Below are 22,919 nucleotides of genomic sequence, written 5' to 3'. Positions count from 1 at the left end.
GTATTAGTAGTGGTTATTATACTAGTAGTTGGTTAATGAAAAGTTAATGAATTACAATTTAAATTTGTTGTAGTAATAGGTAGCATTAGTAGTACAAGTATTAGTCACAGCCAGTATATGTTAAAGCAGTTGTAGTTATGTAGTAGTAGCATGCTGTACTAGTTCTTGAAGTGACATTGGTAGTACCAGTAGTAGTAGTAGTAGTAAGTAAGTAGCTTTAAGACTATACTTTATGTGCAAAGAAGCAAAAGTAATGAATTAGCTTTGGTGATGTCATTATGATGTGGTGTCTTATGGCTTAAATAGTTAAAATACAGTGAAGATAAAAAGTGATGTGTTGTAGATAAAAACCTGTTAAACTCTTGGACAGGCACTACCCGATAAGGTAATATGCTGTTGTTGGAATAATATGGATGTTTCAAGCGTTAAACAACCTATTTCCTAGTATTTCGTCCAATCAAAATCCTTATAGGGACATAAAAAGGACTTGATTGCCAGATATTTTATTTACACATCTCTTCTCTTCTGAAATTCAAGATTTTGATCAACCACCAACACAAAACATATTAAAAGGCAAGCTCTATCTGTCTATCTTTTGAATCACACTAGTTCAAACATTATCCTACTTTTCTAATCTTGTTTTTAATCTGTTTTTACTGCTCATCGGTATCATGGCAGACAGTAGCATATTAGCCAGTGTTAAAAACACCAAGAACAATGTGCTAAGGATTATGTCTACTCTCACAGATTCACTTCCTGTATTTGTGTCGAACCAGAAATACTTTATTCCTTCTGTCAACACTGTAGCAATAAGGAGATTTATTTTAATGTGGGTTGTACTGTATGCATGAGGTGAAATTAGGTCCACTATAAAGTAAGCCTAAAGCAAGACTAAATTGGGCCCAGACCAGGACTAGACCAGGACTAAACCAGGACTAAACAGAACTAAATTAGGTATTTTGTATATCAGGACTAGTCTTTTGAGTGTCTTGAAGGTGCAAAAATGCTATATAAAAATGTAACCATTTACCAAGTCTAAACCAGGACTAAACCAAGGCTAAACCAGCACTAAATCAGGACTAAACCAGCAATAAATCAGGACTAAACCTGGTCTAAACCAGGTCTAAACGAGTAATAAGTGTATAATGTGTTATCTCTGCATCTCTATACATTTACTTTTTTAAGGGTTAAATGTTTATATATTTTTAAATTAACCTAATAATTGTACCTTTTCTCCTCAGAACTGTCCACTCCTGCTGACACAGTGACACCTACTCCGCCTCCGGTCACAGAGACAACTAGCATTCCCGTGACCACAACAGGTGAGTGTCCATCTTCGTAACAACAAACCAGGAAGTGAAATTATTTTTATTAATTTATTTGACCAAAAATTTCAATACCTATTTGAATTAATTATACTTTAAATAAAATATATGATTTTTTGGGGGAATGTTTATGGATACATTACCTTCCTCTTTAAGGACCACTATTTAAAAGAAATTAAAGGTGCACTGTGTAAATTTTCTGTTTGAGGGTCTGCCACCTTCTTGTGAAGGAGATATTTTTTAGCTATAAAAACCAGTACATTTTTCCCTCACTATAACATCGTTCACCTTTCGCGGTCTTGTGTTCTGTGCTCTGATTGGCTTAGGGACAGTAGACCATTGTCAATCAGTCTCCTCAGTGCCGTGTCTCCTGTATAGTACAGAATGCGTTCAGACAAATTTACATAAATGTTCGATCGCAGTGTGACTCTGAAGTGCTGTATGTTTGCAAGTTTTCTCCCCAACAAAACACACACAAAACACACAACACATGTCGATGAAGCGTTCTGCATTCTGTTTAAACAAGAGAAAAATGTGAGAAAATGTTAATGCCTGTCTGAGAAAAGTGTATAAAGTGTGTGGTGAGGGGTTTTACAGCCTTAAAACATATATCATAATTGTAAAAAAATAAAGCTGACTACTTTGCGGATTTCACCTATTGCTGGTTATTTTTAGAACGTAACCTCCGTGATAAACGAGGGACCACTGTATACATCCATCCATCCATCCATTTTCTTCCGCTTATCCGGGGCCGGGTCGTGGGGGCAGCAGTCTAAGCAGGGACTCCCAGACTTCCCCCACCCCGGACACCTCCTCCAGCTCCTCCGGTGGGACCCCAAGGCGTTCCCAGGCCAGCCGAGAGACATAGTCCCTCCAGCGTGTCCTGGGTCTTCCCCGGGGCCTCCTCCCAGTGGGACATGCCCAGAACACCTCCCTAGGGAGGCGTCCAGGAGGCATCCTGAGCAGATGCCCGAGCCACCTCAACTGGTTCCTCTCAACATGTAGGAGCAGCGGCTCTACTCCGAGCTCCTCCCGTGTGACCGAGCTCCTCACCCTATCCCTAAGGGCCACTCTGCGGAGGAAGCCCATTTCGGCCGCTTGTATCCGCGATCTTGTCCTTTCGGTCATTACCCAGAGCTCATGACCATAGGTGAGGGTAGGAACGTAGATTGACCGGTAAATCGAGAGCTTTGCCTTCCGGCTCAGCTCCTTCTTTACCACAACGGACCGATACAGCGACCGCATCACTGCAGATGCTGCACCGATCCGCCTGTCAATCTCCCGCTCCATCCTTCCCTCACTCGTGAACAAGACCCCGAGATACTTGAACTCCTCCACTTGGGGCAGAGACTCACCACCCACCCGGAGAGAGCAAACCACCTTTTTCCGGTCGAGAACCATGGCCTCGGATTTGGAGGAGCTGATTCTCATCCCAGCCGCTTCACACTCGGCTGCAAACCGCCCCAGTGCCTGCTGCAGGTCCTGGCTCGAAGAAGCCATCAGGACAACATCATCTGCAAACAGCAGAGATGAAATCCTGTGGTTCCCAAACCAGGCCCCCTCCGGCCCCTGGCTGCGCCTAGAAATTCTGTCCATAAATATAATGAACAGAACCGGTGACAAAGGGCAGCCCTGGCGGAGTCCAACATGCACCGGGAACAGGTCTGACTTACTGCCGGCAATGCGAACACAGCTCCTGCTCCGGTCATACAGGGACCGGACAGCCCTTAGCAAAGAGCCCCGGACCCCATACTTCCAGAGCACCCTCCAAAGGACACCACGAGGGACACGGTCGAATGCCTTCTCCAGATCCACAAAACACATGTGGACTGGTTGGGCATACTCCCATGAACCCTCGAGGACCCGATGAAGAGTATAGAGCTGGTCCAGTGTTCCACGACCAGGACGAAAACCACACTGCTCCTCCTGAATCCGAGGTTCGACTATCGGTCGGATTCTCCTCTCCAGTACCCTGGAATAGACCTTACCGGGAAGGCTGAGGAGTGTGATTCCCCTGTAATTGGAACACACCCTCCGGTCCCCCTTCTTATACAGAGGGACCACCACCCCGGTCTGCCATTCCACAGGTACTGTCCCCGACCGCCACGCGATGTTGCAGAGACGTGTCAGCCAAGACAGCCCCACAACATCCAGAGACTTGAGGTACTCAAGACGGATCTCGTCCACCCCCGGATCCTTGCCACCGAGGAGCTTGCCAATCACCTCAGTGACTTCAGCCAGGGTGATGGACGAGTCCGCCTCTGGGTCCCCAGTTTCTGCTTCCTCCTCGGAAGACGTGACAGTGGGATTGAGGAGATCCTCAAAGTATTCCTTCCACCGCCCGACAACATCCCCAGTCGAGGTCAGCAGCTCTCCACCCGCACTGTAAACAGTGTTGGTGAAGCACTGCTTCCCCCTCCTGAGGCGTCGGACGGTTTGCCAGAATCTCTTTGAGGCCGTCCGATAGTCCTCCTCCATGGCCTCCCCGAACTCCTCCCAACCCCGAGTTTTTGCCTCTGTGACTGCCCGAGCCGCGGCACGCTTGGCCCGCCGGTACTCATCAGCTGCCTCAGGAGTCCCACGAGCCAACAAGGCTCAATAGGACTCCTTCTTCAGCTTGACGGCATCCTTTACTTCCGGTGTCCACCACCGGGTTCGGGGATTGCCGCCGCGACAAGCACCACAGACCTTACGACCACAGCTACGAGCAGCCGCATCGACAATAGAGGTGGAGAACATGGCCCACTCGGGGGCAATGTCTCCAACCTCCCCCGGGATCAGGGAGAAGCTCTCCCGGAGGTGGGAGTTGAAGACCCCCCTGACAGAGGGCTCCGCCAGACGTTACCAGCAGACCCTCACAATGCGCTTGGGCCTGCCAGGTCTGTCCGGCTTCCTCCTCCGCCAGCGGATCCAACTCACCACCAGGTGGTGATCAGTTGACAGCTCAGCCCCTCTCTTCACCCGAGTGTCCAAGACACGCGGTCGGAGATCAGATGACACAACAACAAAGTCGATCATCGACTTCCGACCTAGAGTGTCCTGGTGCCACGTGCACCAATGGACACCCTTGTGCTCGAACATGGTGTTTGTTATGGACAAGCTGTGACTAGCACAGAAGTCCAATAACAAAACACCGCTCGGGTTCAGATCGGGGAGGCCGTTCCTCCCAATCACGCCCCTCCAAGTGTCACTGTCGTTACCCACATGGGCGTTGAAGTCCCCCAGGAGAACAACGGAGTCCCCGGTTGGTGCACTGTCTAGTACCCCTCCCAGGGACTCCAAGAAGGCCGGGTACTCTGCACTGCTGTTTGGCCCGTAGGCCGACACAACAGTGAGAGACCTGTACCCGACCCGAAGGCGGAGGGACGCGACCCTCTCGTTCACCGGAGTGAACCCCAACACGCAGCGGCTGAGCTGTGGGGCAATGAGCAAGCCCACACCAGCTCGCCGCTGCTCCCTGCGGGCAACGCCAGAGAAATGGAGTGTCCAACCCCTCTCAAGAAGTTGGGTTCCAGAGCCCGAGCTGTGCGTGGAGGTGAGGCCGACTATATCTAGCCGGTAACGCTCAACCTCCCGCACAAGCTCAGGCTCCTTCCCCCCCCCCCAGTGAGGTGACGTTCCACGTCCCCAGAGCTAGTCTCCATGTCCGGAGATCCGGTCGTCGAGGTCCCCGCCTTCGACTGCCGCCCGGATCTCTCTGCACCCGCCCCGCATGGCTCCTCCCGCAGGTGGTGGGTCCACGGGAGGATGGCCCCACGTCGTTCCTTCGGGCTGGGCCCGACCGGGCCCCGTGGGGAAAGGCCCGGCCACCAGGCGCTCGCTGGCGAGCACCCACCCCAGGCCTGGCTCCAGGGTGGGGCCCCGGTAACGCCAGTCCGGGCGACGTAACTGGCCTTGATCTTTTTCTTTCCATGGGGGGCTTCTGAACCGCTCTTAGTCAGACCCGTCTCCCAGGACCTGTTTGCCATGGGTGACGCTACCAGGGGCATGAAGCCCCCGCCAACATAGCTCCCAGGATCATTCGGGTGCTCAAACCCCTCCACCACGTTAAGGTGGCGGTTCGGGGAGGGGATCAATTACTGTATACAAATAATTGATAAATACAAAGTTGGTATGTTTAATGCCATACTATGGAACATCCCAGGCAAAGCAATGAGATCTCTATAGAGACAAGCAGGTTACATACATAGTGCCTCTTTAAACATGAGAATAGCACAAATAATCATGTGTAAATTGACAGTGTTGTCTTTTGTGTTTTGCAGCAGCCACAGCACCCTCTACAAATGAAGTGTGTGACTTCGACCATGGTCTGTGTGGATGGATGCACGACCCCAACGCTCCTCTCATGTGGTCACTACATAGTCATGGTAAGTCTACTAATGCTACTGTCGCTACTACTACTGCTACTACTACTACTATTACTATTACAGCGTTTAAAACTTCTGGTTAAAATATAGTATATGCACCCTAATTTATCCAGTATTAATTTCTTCATAAATGATGAGTTAGTTGGGTGCTACGTAGCCTATTGTTCTCTTGTAAATTGCTTTTGAAAATGCTTAATTTCCAATATATTTTGAGATTATCTGGGACAATAACATTTGTCAGTAGTAACTATACCTGGAGCTAAACCAAGACTAAACCTTAACCAAGACTAGATAAGGATTAACTCAGTGCTAGAACTGGAACTACAATTGGAACTGAACCAGGACAAAACAGGACAAAACCCAGAACTGAACCAGGACTAGAACTGAATTAAACCAGGTCTAGAACTGGACTTTAGCAAGACTTCTACTTATGAACACACTTTTAAAGTTGTCCGGCCTTTTTGTTTGTCAGTACCATTTTTCTTGCTCTAAATGAACCAAACATTTAATTTGAATATAATTTGGAGTTGGAGATTTAATGTGTCCGTATACGTTGTGTGATTGTGGTGTCGTGTACAGATCTTAATGCATTTGCACAGAGAAGAAAACTCATCTTTGGAAAATGACCCAAATGCCTTAGTTTGTTTTATCTCGCTCCTCGGTCAGAGGCATAATTAAGTGGCGTCTATTTCTCGCCTGTGTCCTCATTGCATTTCATCTTTTTTTCGATTTGATTAAAATAATTCCTTAAATTGAAACCGACTCATTTAGAAGGAAAACAACAAGACCAAAGCTGAGAGAGAGACAGAGACAGACAGTACAATGTGGAGTCAAAATGTCTTTTAATTTAGCTTTTTATAAACAGTGACTGATACTACTACTACTCCTACACACACACATCGTCCATCAGAAAATGACACAGTGCACCTTTAAATAAGCCTAAATAATCCAATATACCCAGTTTTGCTTGGAATTTTGGCACAAACCTTTTACCTATTTTGGCCATATCTGCTCCGTCTGGTCTGTTCAAAGCTCCTTGTGTTTCTCATGGATGAGAGAGGATTTCTTGAATAAGTCCAACTTTATCTTTCATGTGTGTGCAATTTTAGACACGCAACAACACAGCGCTTTGATATCTATGTCTGGGGTCAAAGGTCAAAGATCTCGCCGTCCCAAACAGGATTATAACTCCACCGCATTCAGTTAGCCGTTTAATCCTTTGTTTGATGTGAAAGAAACCGAAAGCTTGTAACCTTTTGACCTGTGCACTCTTAGCATTAACACCGAGTTTTGATTTTGGATAGGGTCATTGTGGTTATAATTTCAAAAAGATGGAAGATGGCTAGTACTATGACTACTATTACTATTACTTCAAATAATTCACTACCTGTACAACATCTCCTAATACTTCTACTGCATTTTTTACTTCTACTGCTACTACTACTACTACCACTACTTACAATGTATTTCAGCTATTGCAATCAGTGCTCAATTACACAAATAAGATTATAAATTAACAAGTGATGTTACTAGCCCCTCCCCGAACCGCCACCTTAACGTGGTGGAGGGGTTTGAGCACCCGAATGATCCTGGGAGCTATGTTGTCGGGGGCTTCATGCCCCTGGTAGGGTCACCCATGGCAAACAGGTCCTGGGAGACGGGTCTGACTAAGAGCGGTTCAGAAGCCCAGCATGGAAAGTAAAAGATCAAGGCCGGTTACGTCGCCCGGACTGGCGTTACCGGGGCCCCACCCTGGAGCCAGGCCTGGGGTGGGTGCTCGGCAGCGAGCGCCTGGTGGCCGGGCCTTTCCCCACGGGGCCCGGTCGGGCCCAGCCCGAAGAAACGACGTGGGGCCGTCCTCCCGTGGACCCACCACCTGCGGGAGGAGCCATGAGGGGCGGGTGCGGAGACCTCGACGACCGGATCTCCGGACATGGAGACTAGCTCTGGGGACATGGAATGTCACCTCGCTGGGGGGGAAGGAGCCTGAGCTTGTGCGGGAGGTTGAGCGTTACCGGCTAGATATAGTCGGCCTCACCTCCACGCACAGCTTGGGCTCTGGAACCCAACTTCTTGAGAGGGGTTGGACTCTCCATTTCTCTGGCGTTGCCCGCGGGGAGCGGCGGCGAGCTGGTGTGGGCTTGCTCATTGCCCCACAGCTCAGCCGCTGCGTGTTGGGGTTCACTCCGGTGAACGAGAGGGTCGCGTCCCTGCGCCTTCGGGTCGGGGACAGGTCTCTCACTGTTGTGTCGGCCTACGGGCCAAACAGCAGTGCAGAGTACCCGGCCTTCTTGGAGTCCCTGGGAGGGGTACTAGACAGTGCACCAACCGGGGACTCCGTTGTTCTCCTGGGGGACTTCAACGCCCATGTGGGTAACGACAGTGACACTTGGAGGGGCGTGATTGGGAGGAACGGCCTCCCCGATCTGAACCCGAGCGGTGTTTTGTTATTGGACTTCTGTGCTAGTCACAGCTTGTCCATAACAAACACCATGTTCGAGCACAAGGGTGTCCATCGGTGCACATGGCACCAGGACACTCTAGGTCGGAGGTCGATGATCGACTTTGTTGTCGTGTCATCTGACCTCCGACCGCGTGTCTTGGACACTCGGGTGAAGAGAGGGGCTGAGCTGTCAACTGATCACCACCTGGTGGTGAGTTGGATCCGCTGGCGGAGGAGGAAGCCGGACAGACCTGGCAGGCCCAAGCGTATTGTGAGGGTCTGCTGGGAACGTCTGGCGGAGCCCTCTGTCAGGGGGGTCTTCAACTCCCACCTCCGGGAGAGCTTCTCCCTGATCCCGGGGGAGGTTGGAGACATGGACTCCGAGTGGGCCATGTTCTCCACCTCTATTGTTGATGCGGCTGCTCGTAGCTGTGGTCGTAAGGTCTGTGGTGCTTGTCGCGACGGCAATCCCCGAACCCGGTGGTGGACACCGGAAGTAAGGGATGCCGTCAAGCTGAAGAAGGAGTCCTATCGAGCCTTGTTGGCTCATGGGACTCCTGAGGCAGCTGATGAGTACCGGCGGGCCAAGCGTGCCGCGGCTCGGGCAGTCACAGAGGCAAAAACTCGGGGTTGGGAGGAGTTCGGGGAGGCCATGGAGGAGGACTATCGGACGGCCTCAAAGAGATTCTGGCAAACCGTCCGACGCCTCAGGAGGGGAAAGCAGTGCTTCACCAACACTGTTTACAGTGCGGGTGGAGAGCTGCTGACCTCGACTGGGGATGTTGTCGGGCGGTGGAAGGAATACTTTGAGGATCTCCTCAATCCCACTGTCACGTCTTCCGAGGAGGAAGCAGAAACTGGGGACCCAGGGGCGGACTCGTCTATCACCCTGGCTGAAGTCACTGAGGTGGTTGGCAAGCTCCTCGGTGGCAAGGCTCCGGGGGTGGACGAGATCCGTCCTGAGTACCTCAAGTCTCTGGATGTTGTGGGACTGTCTTGGCTGACACGTCTCTGCAACATCGCGTGGCGGTCGGGGACAGTACCTGTGGAATGGCAGACCGGGGTGGTGGTCCCTCTGTATAAGAAGGGGGACCGGAGGGTGTGTTCCAATTACAGGGGAATCACACTCCTCAGCCTTCCCGGTAAGGTCTATTCCAGGGTGCTGGAGAGGAGAATCCGACCGATAGTCGAACCTCGGATTCAGGAGGAGCAGTGTGGTTTTCGCCCTGGTCGTGGAACACTGGACCAGCTCTATACTCTCCATCGGGTCCTCGAGGGTTCATGGGAGTATGCCCAACCAGTCCACATGTGTTTTGTGGATCTGGAGAAGGCATTCGACCGTGTCCCTCGTGGTGTCCTTTGGGGGGTGCTCTGGGAGTATGGGGTCCGGGGCTCTTTGCTAAGGGCTGTCCGGTCCCTGTATGACCGGAGCAGGAGCTGTGTTCGCATTGCCGGCAGTAAGTCAGACCTGTTCCCAGTGCATGTTGGACTCCGCCAGGGCTGCCCTTTGTCACCGGTTCTGTTCATTATATTTATGGACAGAATTTCTAGGCGCAGCCAGGGGCCGGAGGGGGCCTGGTTTGGGAACCACAGGATTTCATCTCTGCTGTTTGCAGATGATGTTGTCCTGATGGCTTCTTCGAGCCAGGACCTGCAGCAGGCACTGGGGCGGTTTGCAGCCGAGTGTGAAGCGGCTGGGATGAGAATCAGCTCCTCCAAATCCGAGGCCATGGTTCTCGACCGGAAAAAGGTGGTTTGCTCTCTCCGGGTGGGTGGTGAGTCTCTGCCCCAAGTGGAGGAGTTCAAGTATCTCGGGGTCTTGTTCACGAGTGAGGGAAGGATGGAGCGTGAGATTGACAGGCGGATCGGTGCAGCGTCTGCAGTGATGCGGTCGCTGTATCGGTCCGTTGTGGTAAAGAAGGAGCTGAGCCGGAAGGCGAAGCTCTCTATTTACCGGTCAATCTACGTTCCTACCCTCACCTATGGTCATGAGCTTTGGGTAATGACCGAAAGGACAAGATCGCGGATACAAGCGGCTGAAATGGGCTTCCTCCGCAGAGTGGCCGGGCGCACCCTTAGGGATAGGGTGAGGAGCTCGGTCACACGGGAGGAGCTCGGAGTAGAGCCGCTGCTCCTACACGTTGAGAGGAACCAGCTGAGGTGGCTCGGGCATCTGCTCAGGATGCCTCCTGGACGCCTCCCTAGGGAGGTGTTCTGGGCATGTCCCACCGGGAGGAGGCCCCGGGGAAGACCCAGGACACGCTGGAGGGACTATGTCTCTCGGCTGTCCTGGGAACGCCTTGGGGTCCCACCGGAGGAGCTGGAGGACGTGTCCGGGGTGAGGGAAGTCTGGGAGTCCCTGCTTAGACTGCTGCCCCCGCGACCCGGCCCCGGATAAGCGGAAGAAAATGGATGGATGGATGGATGTTACTAGTGAGCATGACTATATACCATTATTAGTAAATTAGCACTTGAATTACTTTCTGTATGAATTGCACCATACATGATATACTTCTTCTTAAACTACGTCACATACACTGCATTCATTCTCTCCTGCGAGTAAGTACTTAAGTTAAGTTAAGTTTCTTTTAAGTTACTTTTAGTTTAAGTTTATGATTTTACTTCCTGGTTGGACACAGACAGCAGATATGACATGCATAGTTGGTAATTCCAACTGTGGCCTAGCAACCATAATGTAAATAAGAGCCAAAACTTGTCTAAATTCCAATAGTTATGATTGGACTAATAAAATAGAGGACCACACCTTTATTAATAATAATGGCTTACACGTGTAATGTGCTTTTTCAAAGCCTCTCAAAGCGCTACACTATAGTCATTATTCATTCATTTCCACACTTGGTGATGGTAAGCTACTATTGTAGCCACAGCTGTCCTGGGGCAGACTGACGACCACCGACCACCACCTATCATTCACGCACACACACCACATTCATACTATGTGGGTGAAGTGTCTTGCCTAAGGCCGGACTCAATCCTCCGACCTTCGGGTTGGGGGACCAACACTCTAACCACTGAGCCACTGTCGCCCCTCATAAACACCTTTATGTATTTAAACCATGTTTAAACTGTCAGAAAAAATGTCTTCCTTGTGCATAAATTGTCTCTGCATTTTGGATGAAATTTCTTTTGTTGATGACATTTAGCTAACTGTATCTTTTCTTCACAAACTGTCACTTAACTGATGTAAAACTATGATAAATGTTGACCACAGGTACTATCCCACCAAACCAAGTCAGAATTAGGAAAACATGAAAACCTTCCATATGCACTTGAACATCCTCCTCTACATTTCTTGCATTGCCTTTCACACTCTATTAAAGTCTATTGTGGCACATTACCTCTCTGTATTGTTGTACTGGAGTCGAAAACCCCCTGCTGGGCCACATACGACGCCTTTGTCTACTTCCCGCAGTGGAAACCAATCGTAATACTTTCAGGCTATTTACGGAGCATATTATGAGCAGACTGCAAACAAGGAATGCAATAATACAGATGCTACTTTAATATGATGAGTTAAAATGAGGTAAGGTCTATTCCAGGGTACTGGAGAGGAGAATCCGACCGATAGTCGAACCTCGGATTCAGGAGGAGCAGTGTGGTTTTCGTCCTGGTCGTGGAACACTGGACCAGCTCTATACTCTCCATCGGGTCCTTGAGGGCTCATGGGAGTATGCCCAACCAGTCCACATGTGTTTTGTGGATCTGGAGAAAGCATTCGACCGTGTCCCTCGTGGTGTCCTTTGGGGGGTGCTCTGGGAGTATGGGGTCCGGGGCTCTTTGCTAAGGGCTGTCCGGTCCCTGTATGACCGGAGCAGGAGCTGTGTTCGCATTGCCGGCAGTAAGTCAGACCTGTTCCCAGTGCATGTTGGACTCCGCCAGGGCTGCCCTTTGTCACCGGTTCTGTTCATTATATTTATGGACAGAATTTCTAGGCGCAGCCAGGGGCCGGAGGGGGCCTGGTTTGGGAACCACAGGATTTCATCTCTGCTGTTTGCAGATGATGTTGTCCTGATGGCTTCTTCGAGCCAGGACCTGCAGCAGGCACTGGGGCGGTTTGCAGCCGAGTGTGAAGCGGCTGGGATGAGAATCAGCTCCTCCAAATCCGAGGCCATGGTTCTTGACCGGAAAAAGGTGGTTTGCTCTCTCCGGGTGGGTGGTGAGTCTCTGCCCCAAGTGGAGGAGTTCAAGTATCTCGGGGTCTTGTTCACGAGTGAGGGAAGGATGGAGCGGGAGATTGACAGGCGGATCGGTGCAGCGTCTGCAGTGATGCGGTCACTGTATCGGTCCGTTGTGGTAAAGAAGGAGCTGAGCTGGAAGGCGAAGCTCTCGATTTACCGGTCAATCTACGTTCCTACCCTCACCTATGGTCATGAGCTCTGGGTAATGACCGAAAGGACAAGATCGCGGATACAAGCGGCTGAAATGGGCTTCCTCCGCAGAGTGGCCGGGCGCACCCTTAGGGATAGGGTGAGGAGCTCGGTCACACGGGAGGAGCTCAGAGTAGAGCCGCTGCTCCTACACGTTGAGAGGAACCAGCTGAGGTGGCTCGGGCATCTGCTCAAGATGCCTCCTGGACGCCTCCCTAGGGAGGTGTTCTGGGCATGTCCCACCGGGAGGAGGCCCCGGGGAAGACCCAGGACACGCTGGAGGGACTATGTCTCTCGGCTGGCCTGGGAACGCCTTGGGGTCCCACCGGAGGAGCTGGAGGAGGTGTCCGGGGTGGGGGAAGTCTGGGAGTCCCTGCTTAGACTGCTGCCCCCGCGACCCGGCCCGCGACCCGATAAGCGGAAGAAAATGGATGGATGGATGGATGGAGTTAAAATGAATGCAATAATGCTAGCTTGGTTGTATATATAATTTTTGTTTAGCTGCTGAGATGGGGCCAGGGTCAAATGTCTCTCGTTAAAGGCACTGTATGTGATTTTTTATTTTTTATTTTTTAAACATCAAAAATAGAGCTAGTTCGTTTTATCAGTTTGCAGTGTTCCAAAGTTATTCCTCACTTACCTTATGCATTCTGAGCATCCTAATTATTCACCACAGTGAGTTTATAAGCACTTTTCACATCTCTCAGAGACCAGAGTGGAGTTTTGCCGTGATGGTAAAGCTAACAACTAGAATAACAACATGCACTTCCTGATTATTGGACAATAAAACACCTTTATAATTAGGTGCAGGCAGTACACAGCAGACTTTTTTTGACCTAAAGAGCTGCTTATACAATATATCTCTACTGGGGCAAGGCACATTTTGCTCTAACACATAAATTGTGTACAGGGCCTTTTAATCTGCAGATGTGGCGTGGTCCATGTTCCCTTTTGCTACCTTGTACTCAAACCATTACTGTTACCACAACCTTTGACTGTTTCTACTGCTACCATTACTACTACTACTGCTGCTACTACTGTGATTAAGATTTACTACTCATATTTCTTCCAAAATATATCCTTTGTCATCTTGATAAAACAGGCGATTTAATCTTCAAATCCCAGTCAATTTTCACACTTGCTACTAATACCAACAACAACCTGTATTTCTTCTACTGAGATTCAAACAATATTTTATCATATTTAGTCTTCAAATCTCAGTCCATTTTCCCATTGGCTCCACTTGGCAGAATCCTTTTGACTCTATTCTCACTGCTTCCCTTCACAATGAAACATCCAATTTGTAAAACTAAACATCCTTTGGTTCCTTTTCCTCCTTTAAAGTCATTCACTTGTGAGCCAGCGGAACAGTACTGGTCCTTAGGGATTTAAACAGTACAAATGACACTGTATACCCTTTAGTACAGTGGTGTATTGTGAACTGAAGTGGTTCCATCCTGTTTGTAGATAATTATTATGGCCCCATTGTTTTACATGGAGGGAGTTGTTTCCATGGAAGTATAAGTGGACATTACTGTGGTGACAAATGGTGATTGGGTCTCAAGATAGTACTAGACTCTAGCTGTAAAAATAAACACAAGAATATCCCACAGAGTTTACTGCCAAATAGTGCAGTGGAAAAATGTGAAAAAGCAGGGCTAAACCATGGCTAAACCATGGCTAAACCATGGCTAAACCAGGACTAAACCAGGACTAAAGCAGGACTAAACCAGGACTGAAGGTCTAGGTCTGGACAAGGACTAAATCAGGGAGACTGGGAACACCCCACACAATCTGCACTGAACCAAGACCTTTTACATATTATCAATAAAAACAAAATACTTTTTTTTTTACTTAAATTCCTAATTTATTTTATTTACAGAGTTGAACAGCTACCTGCACATCGACGCAAACATGAAGACCCAGAGACAACGTGCTCGTCTGTTCAGTCCAGTGGTGGGGGCTGACACTGGACCCCTCTGTCTCATCTTCTCCTATCAGATGTGGGGTGATGCGGAAGGGCATCTGAACATCATACTCCGAGACAACGAACTGGACGAGACACTACTGTGGACCCTAACCAATGACCAGGGGCCAGTGTGGAAGGAGGGAAGGACTGTACTGCCCCGATCTCCAAAAGACTTCCAAGTAAATACAAAGCCTATATATTAGGGTTGCACAATAAATTTTACTGTGAGTATTGCAATTGTGATTAGATTTGCGATTTATGTTTAAAGACTAAACACCTAAACCATAGCCACATTTAAAATACAGCTGCTAAACTGTGCAGTACTTGGTGTGAGGTATAAGGATGTATAAGGAACAGTGCAATTGGTCTAACAGGTATCTACACTATCCCAGGTGTTTGTGATCAGAAACACTAGGCCAGGGGTCGGCAAACCTTTAATACCCAAAGAGCCATTTGGACCCGGTTTCCATGGAAAAGAAAACACTGGGAGCCACAAATACTTTTTGACATCTATAATGAAGATATTGAAGATCTTGACCTTTACGCTTTGTATAAACAACTATAGTATTTGCAAAATATCTGCATAAATATTTATTTTATCTGGTTAATGAGACTTCTGATCCTGAATCTCTGTGCACAGCGTTTGCAAATCAGGGCTGTACAAAGTCACTTTCATCTTTACGCAGGATTGTCGTCTGTGAGGCATGAGCGCTGTTTGTTTTTAATATAGTTCATGGTCAAGAATAGTGGCTCACATACGTATGCAGATCTGAAGATCGACAGGACTCTAAATACAGATTTCTTCAGGTTTATGTTGGTGTCGGGGATGGTAAAGTTTCGATAAATGCACAGCACCCAGGTGTACTGGCTTCCGCGAGTGTGACGCTTATTTTGAGCGACAAAAATACAAAAATATTATTTTATTTTAATATTTCAATTTCAACATCACAATAATCTTCCAATTTATAACTACAATTAAAAAAATAACTAATACAAATAAAAAACACTTCTATTAAATACTTCACATCATTTTCCCAAGCCACATGGAGCTGCAGTATAAGGACGAAAGAGCCACATGTGGCTCCGGAGCCACGGGTTGCCATCCCCTGCACTAGGCTGTAATCAGGGCAGTCTTCTGTGATGTAATATAGTACTTGAAATTACAGAAGCAGCACAAACCTTTTCCAGCAGAAATCTGCTAATTTACCTAGGTTGTGCTTAATCCAGAAATGACTAGAAATAGTAGATAATTGTTGTTGTGGATTTAGAGTTTAGTTGCTCTTTAAAGGTGTGTGTGTAACTTTTCGCAGTACGGCATTAAGACTTTAAACCTATTTTGCATGTATTGAATTCCTGATGTTTTATAGGTAAGAAATGTCTTGAAAAACATGCATTCTTTATGTGACCGTGGTCGCCTCTCCATACATCTGACATGTAACTTGACCTTGGCATCACCTACTTGTCTCCATAGGTAGATACAGTAAGTCATACTAAAGTCATACTGTGGAACTTGGGCAAAGTATTAACATCTCCATGGAGTCCAGCAGGTGGAGTATTCTTCATCAGAAAAGCTATAAATCAATATATAGAAAAATGAACAGGGAGAACAGTATTAGTCCCATTTCTGTCCTATTTGCAACTTTGCACCAAATTTAACTTTTTCTATGTTCAAACACCTCTCCAACACAATGCAACAGAGACAGGGAAATGAAATGGGTCTTTGTAAGCGCCAATCCGAAACCAGGGCAGGAGAAGAGGGACAAGAAGGAGCCAAATGAAACTTCAAAATGGCGTCTGTGATTTGGAGAGCAATCATCTCTGTGGGAGTCCCACGTCTTTAGGAGGAAGTTAACAAGAGCTGACGCGTTTGACAAATGAAAACCAACAGGGACGAGATGTGATTTTGAATGGGGTTTCAAGACAAAGAGAGGGCAGAATGGAAAGTAGCAGAAAATGTTTTGCCATAAAAATGTTCAAAAGAAATGGTACACTTTCATCAAATTCTGGTGGCTAAAGGCCAGACTTCCCTATTGATTATGTTGTACTTGAAATTTCCAAAAGATAAATTCACCAGTGTTGAACGTCATCATTTCTATTAGTGACTAAACCCAAGACCTCACAGTATTACAACAGTACAAACTGCTTTTGGATAATACTACAGCTACAGATGCTCCTGTCTCTATTAAATATCATTGGCCTATAGAATGTTGTGATGTATCTGAAACCCAGCAATTGTAAGAATTATAGTTTTATATGGAGACTGGAGGATATGCCAGTGGTAAAGAGCGCAACAAATGGAACTAAACTGGGTGAACTACATTAAACCTGTAACTAAACCAGAAGGAGGCCACAGCTAAACTAGGACTAGCCTGTGAAAACCAGGACTGAACTAGATCTAAGCCAGGACTATGACAAGAACTTTAGCATGTTTTAACTGGCTTTAAGTATTTAACTAGAACTACTCCATCCAGCCAGGACTGAGTCATGACCAACTAGAACTAAACCATGACTGAAGCAGGACTAAATTAGATTTAAATTAAGACTAGACCTGAAGCAAAGCCCAAACTATTTCTGAGCCCAGGACTTATTATCGCCAACTATATACAAGATTTGACCTTGAACTAACCCAGGACTAAACAGGTCTAAACCAGGACAAAGCCTGCCTAAATTATGATCAGACTTAACCAGAAATTAACCAAGGCTAAACCAGGATTAGACTTGGACTTAAGTATGTATGCCCCAGTTGTAATTATGGCCAACTATATTGAGTATTTTGATTACATTAAATTAACCCAGGACTAAATCTTGATAAAAATGGTCAAAACCAGAACTTAATTAGACCTAACCCAGGACTATGTATGATTCATAAAAAAGACTAAAATAGAATAAACCCAGGACTAAACTATGGCCAACATTACTAAGATGAACATTGATCTAAACCAGGTCTAAATAAGCCAGGACCTAACCTAGGACTAACTCAAGTCTCCTGTCTCAGGTGGTGATGGAGGGCGTCTTTGATCATGGCACTCGGGGACACATCTGGATTGACAACCTCCACATGAGCTCAGGAATCCCCCTAGAGGACTGCACACGTAAGTACAGTTTTCACAATGTACAAATACACATTAATATACTGCTACTACACCTATTATTGCTGCTAAAAAAAAACTGGTACTGATAGCTTATGCACTAGAAATAAACTTCAGTTAAAAATATTAAATATACTTTAAGTCAAAACAAAAAGTGAACATTTTACTCGATCTGAAAATACTTACTATACTATTCTACTTTCTCCTACTTCGCCCATGACTTACTTCACACTATTGCACAAAGAAGTATTATACATTGGAGGTTTATTTTCAATATTTACAATAGTTACAAAATACTGTCCAAATAACTTTCTGAATATTTAGTTTCTCCGTTATCTTGAAGTTGCACTAAGTAACTTTTCTGGTTGAGGGTCTGCCACCTGCTTGTCTCCATGGAGATGTCATTGCTTTGCTTGGAATGTTCCACAATATAGCTTTAGACTTGCTTGATGTCCTTGAAAATGATGGAAAATACCTAAAAAAAAAAAAAAAAAAGTCATTATTTGAAGACTTAAGAATTATTACACCATCTAAATCTGCACAACTGACAAACATTAACCTTCCAAACTGCATGAACTGAAATGTGAACTTAAATAGTGACAAAATATATAAAGTTTGCGAGCATTGCTTCCATCACATTTGGCAAGCCCAGATGCAGAGTCATTTGAAGTATTTGCATTTGAAAACCAGAGCTCCATTTTTCACTGGTTGTATTTTCGTTTCCAAAAGCGATGTCATCCTCTCCAGCATCATGACTCACTAAAGCCAATCTGGAGAGGACTGCTTACAAACACCACAGCTTTCTCACTTCCTCTACTTCTCTACCTCCTCCCTGCCTCATTCCATCCTATTTTGCCCTCCCTCCTCTCCCTTTCCTAACTCACTCCTCCCTACCTCTATTTGGCATTTTTCCTTCCTTCTCTCTCCCCCTATCCCTCTTCTCTCTACCCCCTCCCTCCACCATCTGTACCTCTCCTTTCCCACCCCTATTCTTCCTCTGTCTTTAACCCTCTCACTCCTTCTCTCCCCCTTCATCCTATCTTACTCTTAACCATCTCCCCTTCTCTATCATTCTTTCCTTTCTCCCCTGTTCATCCTTGTCTACCCCTCTGGCCTACCTCCATCCTATTTATCCCATATTCCTCCTCGCTCTCTCTATCAGTTCCTACTTTCCTCTCTGTACCTCTATAATTTTTTCCTTCCCCCTCTCCTTTAACACCAATCCCCTCTACCATTTGTTCCCTTCTCATCCTCCCCATGTTCTTTGTCTATCCCTCCTTCCCTTATCTCTTATTCCTCCTCTCTCCATTCTATCCCTCCTCTCTCCCTGCTTCTATCATTCTTTCCTTCCTCCTCTCCCTTCTTTCCCCCCTCCCCCATAAGATATTCTATCTTACCTCCCCCTCTCCTTTCTCTCTACTACTCTATCTTTAACTCGTCACTTTCTTCCTTGTCTCCACCTCCTTTTTACCTCCCTCCCTAATGTCTCCCCCACTGCATGCTGGGATGTCTCTTATCAGGCGTTGCAGTACTTTTTGTTCACACAGCATTGGCGTTGCCAGTTCCCGGGACACTTTTCCTCTCATTTCCCCTTCACACGCGCAGACCCTTTTCTTGTTTGCATTCCAACTCATCAAAGTCTGAAGCTATGTTTTGCGTCAACAGCCAAAAAAATTCTCTTGCGTCAAAAACTGGACGTGGACGATAAACAACTTGAAATAACAGTTTCACCCCCACGCGAACCCAGATCCTACTTCTTTGAGGGAAAATGTAGTTTGGCTATCTTGGATATTCTCTCAGCAAAATATAGAATCAGGAGAGTATATTGAAATGTTTTAGTCCTGGTTTAGTTCTGGGTAGAGCTTGGTTAACGCCTATCTGGAAGGAATTTTATCCAATCAAACTTTTCAGTTGATAAAGATTTAAAATTTACTGTGGCACTCTATTATAATCTTTTATAAATTACACAATATGGCTTTAAACTTACCTCTATGGAGACAAGCACGTGACACCAAAAAGCTAAATTGCACAGTTTAATGTCATACTGTAGAACATTACAGGCAAAGCAATATCTCGAAGACTTACACCCTACCAGAAGAGTTGCATAGTGGACCTTTATGTGTCAACTTATCAAAACATAGCAAAGTACCACTCTACCAACGTGAACTTGCAATGGCATTGTCCAAACATCTTCTATTTTAAGGGTACACAAATATGCTACTACAACTAGCTAAAACAGTTAAAAAATATAGCTTGGGTCAAATTTAAAATGGGTGATTTTCAGAATCTTGAATGTGATGTCATACCCTCAGATGGGGGAAAGAGACTGTTTTCCCTATAGATTACGTTGTACTTTGCCATGAAATACTCAAAAGGTAAATGCACAAATACTGAAACTGATCATTTCCATTAGTGATTAGACCCAAGAACTTACTACATTTTAACAATATTACCGTATTTTCCGGACTATACATATACTGGAGTATAAGTCGCACCAGCGAAAAAATGCGTAATAAAGAAAAAAAAATACACAAGTTGCACTGGACTATAAGCCGCATTTTTGGGGAAATTTATTTTACAAAATCGGAGACCAAGAACATATTTACATTTACATACATTTACATACATTTTATCTTTAAAGGCAAGGTATAATAATAACAAAAAATAGACAACAACAGGCTGAATAGCAGTACAGCATGCTAACGTAACACATGACAATGAACTGTCTTGTATATTAACGTAAGATATCAACAGTTAATCAGATATGCTATGCTAACGTAACCACAAAGACGAGAGACACGAGAGTTCTTGTCACTGATGTTTACTGTGGTCTTACTCTTTTTTTTTTTTTATCACAGTTCACACCGTAGAACTAGCAAACACATCAAATATAACATAAGCTCTGACTCATATTACATATACACACAAAACTGCATATGAACACTTGGAAAATATACATACCACTTTGGCCTGCTAGCAAACAAACCAGGGAATCGAAAACTTACTTTTCAATTGTTTCTTAAATAGTGCTCTCTCGGGTAAGACTTCACATTAGCGTAAAAGGCTGAACCGGAAAACAGGAAGTAGTTTTCATAACCTTAAACTAGACTTATGACAAAATAAACTAATAATAATAATTTACAATATTGTTCCAGTTTGGTGGGAAATGATGAGTTTACGCTTGCTAGGTAGAATATCTGAACTCGTAAGATGCTGCACAGTCAGTGTGACCAGGGTGTTCTGAGATAAAACATTACCGTAAATGCTGCCAATTGAATTAACATGGAAACATACTGTATTGGACATGGGGACATTAAGTGTATTTTACTGCTAGTGTCAATGATGACCTGTTAGTCTTATAATTGAATTGTATTGAAATGTGTATGTGTATGTGTGAAGAAAGTGTCTCCAGTGCGGGACTTTTACAGTGTCTCACAGTCAAAGTGTTGTGTTTAATAATATCCACATTCAGTCACAGTCTGCAGCGTATGTGTGTAAATTTGGACGCTAACACATAATATGAACCAAACTCTGCCAAAAAAACAAATTCTATTGATTTATTTCCCCCCCTTAGACCAAACAGAGTTTCACTCCTGATTCCAAATGAAAAATTATGACCTTTATGGTCTTAAATAAATAACAGGAAATTAAATATGAAATGTATAAAAGAAAACGAGTCAAGTACATTTTCTGACAGGTATTACAAAACACAACAACACCATCTATTGGTCAAACAAGTGAACTGTAACATGTATAATCAGCCGTTACATAACACATTCGTAAAGGCATACATGAAGCATAGACAGTGAACTGAATCTGTGTCTGCTATGTTAATGTAAGATATTAACAGTTAATCAGATAACTATGGAATAAAAAACAAGCTGACCAGTTTCATCCTCTGTGTCGCTTCTGAACAACTCCGCCTGCTCCGGAAGTAGATGAAGCACCACTCCATACTGGTACACAAGCCTAGAGTGACCTCGAGCAGTTGTCAGTGTGACAGTATAACATATAAATCACATCTGAGTATAAGTCGCTCCCCCGGCCAAACTATGAAAAAAAGTGTGAGTCCGGAAAATACAGTAATTTTTACTGCCTCCATCTATATTAAACATTGGCTTGTAGAATGTTGTGATGTTATCTGAAACCCAGCTATAACCTACTATATTAACCTCAAAATCTCACGTCTTTAAAAAATTTCAGTTTTCAGTAAAGGCCATACATTTTCTGAACCTTCAGAGGAATTCTGAGAAACTTCCTCTTCCCTTTTTGATATGCTGTGGCATTTAGGTGACATTTGGTTTTGACTTTCTACTCATCTTAAAACTTTATCTGTGTCATATTTTTTACAGAGCCAATCGCAGCCTTTTCTCCTGAAGTCACCGGTGAGTTTAACAATACAACTCCCTTATTTTGTCTTGCTTACTTCCTGGTCTGTTTTGATTGGCTGCAACAGAATGAGGCTGCCAGGCTATTGGTCATTGGTCATGTTAATTAATAGCATTTAATAGATTAGCGAATGCATGTGAACAAGATTATACTAAACATAAATCTCAAAATCTACAGTTTTTGTTTTTTTTTATGTTGCATCTTGGATTATTTTTTGCATTGCATTTAAGCTTTGAAAAAAAAAAAAAAAAAAAAAAAAAACTGTTAAAAAAAATTGTCTGAAGTGACATTTTTGTTGAACTTTATGCATGATTTTGAACGTAGTTTTGTGATTGCTCTTAAATCTTTCAATTGTATAAATCTTGGGGCAACTGGCTTTTTATAGCACTATTATATAGCTATGCCTAGTGCATCGTGTATGCTACGTAACATTGTTCAACTAAACACTGCTAAGCTACATGTACTATGCAATATGTATACAAGTATTTTCTGGGGTTCAGATGACATCAGAAAATTTCTACCTGTGTGTCAGATGCCCTCCCATTCTCCTATATCCCTGTAGTGGTAGATTGAGATGGGGGCAGGTCAATTGTCTCTAGCTAATCTGTAGATGTTGGTGTGGTTGGATAAATATAGCCAAGAATGGATCTTGTCACTAATTAGTGATGTTTTGATACTACTCGATATTCAATACTGATTCCAAAATGATAATAAAAAACACTCTTTAGACAATACAATTTCAAAATTAAATGGTAGTACTTTCTTTTATATTACCATGTAGTCTTAATCCCTCAGTGGTCCATGGTTGTATACTAGCCTATGAGGTCTTATACTTGATCTGATCACTCTAAAGCTATTCAGGAAAGGTTCATTTCTGGCCTGTGAATGTGATTTTAGTTTCAATACTAGTTTTAGTATTTATTAGTATCTGATTTTTGACACTTTTGAC

The 22,919-nt window shown here is 45.3% G+C and overlaps 1 protein-coding gene across 2 annotated transcripts in view; it reads left to right on the top strand.

Annotated features, from left to right (window-relative positions):
* Nucleotides 1-22,919, top strand: part of nrp2a (neuropilin 2a) — a 143,189-nt gene that overhangs the window by 106,006 nt on the left and 14,264 nt on the right. The window contains exons 12-16 of one of the 2 annotated variants that reach the window (XM_033980416.2): nt 1,242-1,322; nt 5,588-5,692; nt 14,406-14,671; nt 17,488-17,584; nt 21,934-21,966. In XM_033980416.2, the coding sequence (XP_033836307.1) occupies nt 1,242-1,322; nt 5,588-5,692; nt 14,406-14,671; nt 17,488-17,584; nt 21,934-21,966 (582 nt within the window). The remainder of the gene's footprint in view (nt 1-1,241; nt 1,323-5,587; nt 5,693-14,405; nt 14,672-17,487; nt 17,585-21,933; nt 21,967-22,919) is intronic. The other variant, XM_055227810.1, reaches the window with a different exon arrangement.

This window comes from Periophthalmus magnuspinnatus, chromosome 2 (assembly GCF_009829125.3).
Source record: "Periophthalmus magnuspinnatus isolate fPerMag1 chromosome 2, fPerMag1.2.pri, whole genome shotgun sequence".
Lineage (NCBI taxonomy): Eukaryota > Metazoa > Chordata > Actinopteri > Gobiiformes > Gobiidae > Periophthalmus > Periophthalmus magnuspinnatus.
The sequence above is the reverse complement of the archived record's forward strand: the minus strand, read 5'-3'. Positions and strand labels throughout refer to the sequence as shown.